This window comes from Tupaia chinensis, unplaced genomic scaffold (assembly GCF_000334495.1).
Source record: "Tupaia chinensis unplaced genomic scaffold, TupChi_1.0 Scaffold000273_1, whole genome shotgun sequence".
Classification (NCBI taxonomy): Eukaryota; Metazoa; Chordata; class Mammalia; order Scandentia; family Tupaiidae; genus Tupaia; species Tupaia belangeri.
The window spans coordinates 2,587,534-2,592,413 of record NW_006159755.1 but is presented as its reverse complement, the minus strand read 5'-3'; the positions used below and the strand labels follow the sequence as shown (position 1 = coordinate 2,592,413).

General features: G+C 59.6%; 1 protein-coding gene across 1 annotated transcript in view; it reads right to left on the bottom strand.

Annotated features, from left to right (window-relative positions):
- Positions 1–3,481, bottom strand: part of PCNX3 (pecanex 3) — a 9,538-nt gene extending 6,057 nt beyond the window's left edge. Inside the window, exons 1-6 of the mRNA XM_027772384.1 lie at positions 2,813–3,481; positions 2,254–2,441; positions 1,842–1,941; positions 1,686–1,725; positions 1,492–1,587; positions 139–1,266 (exon numbers count right to left, since the gene is read on the bottom strand). Of these exons, the coding sequence (XP_027628185.1) occupies positions 139–1,266; positions 1,492–1,587; positions 1,686–1,725; positions 1,842–1,941; positions 2,254–2,441; positions 2,813–2,968 (1,708 nt within the window). The 5' untranslated portion in view covers positions 2,969–3,481. The remainder of the gene's footprint in view (positions 1–138; positions 1,267–1,491; positions 1,588–1,685; positions 1,726–1,841; positions 1,942–2,253; positions 2,442–2,812) is intronic.
- Positions 3,482–4,880: the final 1,399 nt, after the last annotated feature.

The window sequence follows — 4,880 nt, the reverse complement described above, 5'->3', positions numbered from 1 at the left end:
CCCAGACACTGAATCTACCTCCACTCACCGCCTGAGGCAAAGGCTGAGCCCATGCTGCAGGCCCACACTCACCTGCCTCTGCCCAAACCCAAGCCCCCAGCTGACCACCCCATCCCCACCCCTGGAACCAACACTCACCTCCCCCCACAGCACCTTCCTCCTGAAGTTCCCCCCGCCAACCCGGCTGGTTGGCAGCAGGTCCCCTACGGGCCTCAGCAGGCAGGACAGCAGGCTCACCCGCAGCCAGCTCCACCCCAACCTGGGCCTCCAACTCAGCCTTGGAGCCAGCTAGGGGAGCCCGTAGGACATCACCCCCTGCCCCATCCATGCTCAGCACACGTGCATGTGTTTTGGCGCTGGCAGTACTGGGCGTCCGCTGGGTCCCATAGGGCCGCTTGGGAGGCACAGCAGTTCCTTCCTCAGCCCCATGGGGGGCCCGCCTCTTCCGGGGCCCCCCTGCGGCACCCCGGGAGCTCTCTGGGGAGTAGCAGGAAGTAGAAGAGGAGCTGTCGGTACTGTAGAGGCGCTGCGATCGGAGACTGGAGGCCGGGCTCAGTTCACTGCCCTCACTGGTGTCCTCATCCTCAAAAAAGCCTCCGCCCTCAAGCAGGGGCCGGCGAGGGGCACGGCCAGGTGGAGAGTGTCTTCGCACAGGTGGCCGCCGTTTGCTGGGCCGCAGCAGGGCTAAGTCCTTAGGCCGCACAACCAGGAGCGGCTCAGCCGGGCCCGGTGGCGTCCCTGCCCCAATGACTGTGTCAAAGGAACGCAGTGTGTCATCTGAGGGGACCCCAGCATCTGGCGAGGCAGGCAGCTCGGTCTCAGAGGGCGGGTCTGTATCACTACCCTCAGGAGCCTGTCCACCAGGGGGGCTATCCAGGTGGGTCGAGTTGGTCTTCTCACTCTTGAAGCTGCTCAGTGTTTCCCTGTCAGTGCCACTGAAGCAGGAATCTGATGAACCGGCTTTCTGGGGTGTGGGCTCGCCGGAGCCCCGTCGGTCCAGGGGCTGGTAGCCGCCTGCTCCTCGGCGCTGTTCCCGTCGACTGCTGGTCCTCACCAGGGCCCGGTCAGGCCGAGTCAGGGTCAGGAAGCTTTTGCTCAGCTCTTGGCTGAGGCTCCCCTTCAGTAAAGGGCTCATGGGAGTGTCAGCCACACTGCTCCCACTCCAGGGAGCTCCGTCTCCAGCCAGGGGAGAACGCTCTGAAGAGTCCGTGCTGGGGAGAGAAGGGTCTGGGGCAGCCCCTGGAGGTGTCTGGGGAAGATCTCCAACTGCCAGAAAAAAAGAGGACAGAGAATGAGAGAAGGATATCCTGCAAAAGAAATGAGTAGCTAAAAGAATCATGACCTCTGCTTTCCCAAAAGCCCAACCAGGACAGAACTCAGAGAGGATCCCAGCCAGGAGCACAGAGGGAGCCCCAGAATAGAACAGAAGTTGGGATGACTCAAAGGTAAGAGAGCTAGTCTCCCCCACTCTGTCGTACCATGCCCACTTACTCAGTTTCTCCTGCGAGCTGAGCTTCAGCATCTCTCTATCCGCTGAGGTCACTATCACGTTGTTGCTGCCCTGCTCCCGCACGAGCTCCTTGATGTCTGTAACCATGGCCCCAGAGGCATCAGCAGGACCTGGGGCGGCTGCCTGCCTTCCCCTGTTCCATACCACCTCCCGGCTCTGAACGGCAGCCACCTACCTCTGAGAGGTCCAGAGTCTTCCATCCGGGGCAGTAGCTCCTGAGCAGACAGAGAGACATGAGGGAGCAAACAGGCTAGACTCAGTCTCAGAGCAGACCCACAGTGGAGACCCACTCCCAGATAAGCAGAAGGAGCTAAGAGCTGGGACGACTCACCGAGACCTGGTTGAAGCCAAACACGGAATGCTGGGAACTGCAACGTACTGGAGGGGTGGAACTTACTTTCCGAAACACTGTCATCTCCACTCCAGGGTCCCTTGAGTGGAGAAAAAGCACAGCAGCAGTTCTGAGCTAATTTCCCTCTATACATACACTACTCAACACCTTCATTACTCCTCACTGCTGGTCCTCACCAGGGTCCAGACTTTGGCCTGGCCTGGCCGGACCCTGGGGAGGATCAGCGGTTGAAGAGTGATGATCCCTTTACAACTCCAGGACTGACGTTAGCACATACGCTCACATTCACTAAGAAAGCCAATGTTCCTGGAGCCTCTAATCCACCCTCCAAGGCTCAGGCCCAGGCTCTAAGAACCCTCAAACCCCAAAACACAGCCCCTGCCCCTCCCACCTGGGTGGATTGCTGTCTCCCTGGGCAGGCTCTTCCTCTGGCTCTCCCATGGTAGAGTTGCGCTTCTCCACAATCTCGCCCTGGTCGAACATGGCATGCAACCGATAGTTCACAGTCTTGATGGTAGCAAAGATGACAGCCACCACAAGGCAGTACACACCAGCCACCATCAAGCTGGGGGGCAGGACCTGGAAATGGAAGCAAGTCAGGTCCTTTCTCACAAAGCCCTGCCCGAATGTGGTGTTTCTGCCACCATGCATGGCTAGGAATAATAGATCCACAAAATGACTTCAACATGTCTCCCTGCAACCAGGACAAAGGCTGTATCACAGGACCATCTTAAGCCCAACTGGACAGAGATTAAGGGCTCTACAGCACCCGATCCAAGAAAGGAAGAATTTGTTCTCTCCTCCACACACAGGTCCAAACTCTGCAGCAATTGCTCTCCATGCACACTCCAGTGCCCTAGCATAGCCCCAAATTCCTGACAGGCTGCCAGTCCTTCATGACATACCGCCCTCCCTTTCCCAGGAGTTACAGGTGGTGGCCAGTGCCTCACCATGTACAGCAAGAAGGGAAAGGTGAGCAGGAAGATCCAGACATAAAGATGGAAGCAGTTGGAGAAGGTGCTCTGGTGCGGATCGAAGAACCAACCGCCGGTAAGCGAGGCCCCCCACACCCCCTGGCGCAGGATCTGCAACACCTGCGACCCCATGGCCCCGCCGCTGCTGCGCGCGCCCCCCTCCCGGGACCCTCATGGGGGCGGTCCCCGGCCCATGCCCCGCCTGGTGCCCGAGGGCCCCGGGGGCCCGACCTCCCGCTCACGCATGGCCCCCCCAAGGGGGGAGGTGGGGGTCGGCGGGGCGAGGATGTGGGCAGGGGGCGGGGTCGGCCGGGGCAGTCAGCGGTGCGAGACCCAGAAGCGGGGTTGGAGCCGCATCAGGGACAGGATCTGGACCCCCACCCCTGGCTCAAAACTGTTTCAAGGGGCAGAGAGGGCAGGCAGGCGCGGGGCACGGGCCGGGCACCAGTCGGCGGCATCCAGAGGTGGGCGTGGGGTGGGTGCTCCCAGGATGCAGACGACGGTTCCCTTGGCTCTGGAACAGGGAGAGACCCAGGACCTTGAGGCCCACTTCCGGGGTCGCAGATCACTAGCTTGGGGCTTCGCGCTCGCCCCGCTTCTACCGGTGCCGGCCCAAAGGGGAGGCCGGAAGAAGAAGCCGCGAGCAGCCAGCCTGCAGTAGCGCATGCGCCCAACGGATCAAGTTGGGACCCGGAAAAGGAAAACCTGACGGCATGAATGCGCAAGCGCCGAGAGGTGGAGGAACGAAGAGACGCAGGAGTGCCCTTTAGGCTTGCGCAGAGTCCGGATCTGAGAATCCAAAAAGTAGGAGAGTTTCGGCGCATGCGTAAACCCAGGCGTTGCCAGGATAGACACCATTGGGTGGAACGAAAGGGATAATTGAATAGACATTGGGTAGCGGCATAGTAGTTGGCGTAAAGCTCATCCAATGAGTTTCAGGAGGCGGGGGAAAAAAATGGAGGCGTGACTCCCCAGGAGTGCAGCCAGAGTTCTGCACAACCGGAGCACGCCCGCTTGGCCCTCCCCTTTTCGTGAAGAACCTCTAACGTCAGGAGAGTCTCTCGCCCCGGGCTGCCTCTACTTCCGGGTCAGAGCTCAGACCGAGTAAGTAGAGAACTTCGTAAAGACCCTCTACCGGCAGGAGAGTCTCTCGCCCCGGGCTGCCTCTACTTCCGGGTCAGAGCTCAGACCGAGTAAGTAGAGAACAACCCTCCGGAATAGGCAGGAATAGTCGAAAAAGGATAGCGTCGTTTTTCTTAAAGTGACAGGCTCAAGGCAATTGGGGTCAACCCGATCCTGAAGTTGAGGGCGACTTAGCTATTCTGAATCCAATCCTAGGCAGAGTTTTGGACAAAAGTCTCAGGTTTAGCCTACTGGAGAAAGGCCATGAAGAAGCGGATTCTTTCCCAGGTGAGGGGAAGAAGTGAGTCTTAGACAACCCGTTCCAAGAATATGAGATGGCTTGAGTCAGTTTGTCTGTTCTCCAGTCTTCCCCACACCCACCCCACTGACTGCAAAGCAGAGAGCTTCTTGCCCCGTTTCATTTATGAAAAGACTGAAGGTCAGAGAGGATGGATCAGAGTCTCAACTTCATCGCCAAGACCACTCAGGTTTGCTCCTCCCCAAGAGCTGTTCTGTGAGCCCTTTTTGCGGATGCGGATGCAGAGGGCAATGATGGTCCGTGGGCAGCGGAGCACCCCCTAATTGAGGCTGTTCTTAGATCCTAAAGCGCGTTGTAATAGGGCGGTGGGTCCCATACTACTCTCCTTCTGCCTCCCCTGGCCCGCCTACCCGGGAACTCCCTGCCCGGAGCCTCCGGGAGGGGAGCGGTGCAACCCGCCCGCGTCATCTGATGCTGTTTCCTGCAGGAGGGAGAAGAGCGGAAAAAAAGTGAAACTCCACCCTCCACCTCTGCCTCCCGCCCCCGGGGCCAAAGTACAAAGGGAGGAGGAAGAAGGGAACAGGGTCGGAGCCGTCGGGGCCAAAGGAGCCGGAGCCAGGAAGAGGCAGCCACAGGCCAGGCGGGGGCGCGCCCTCCACCCCC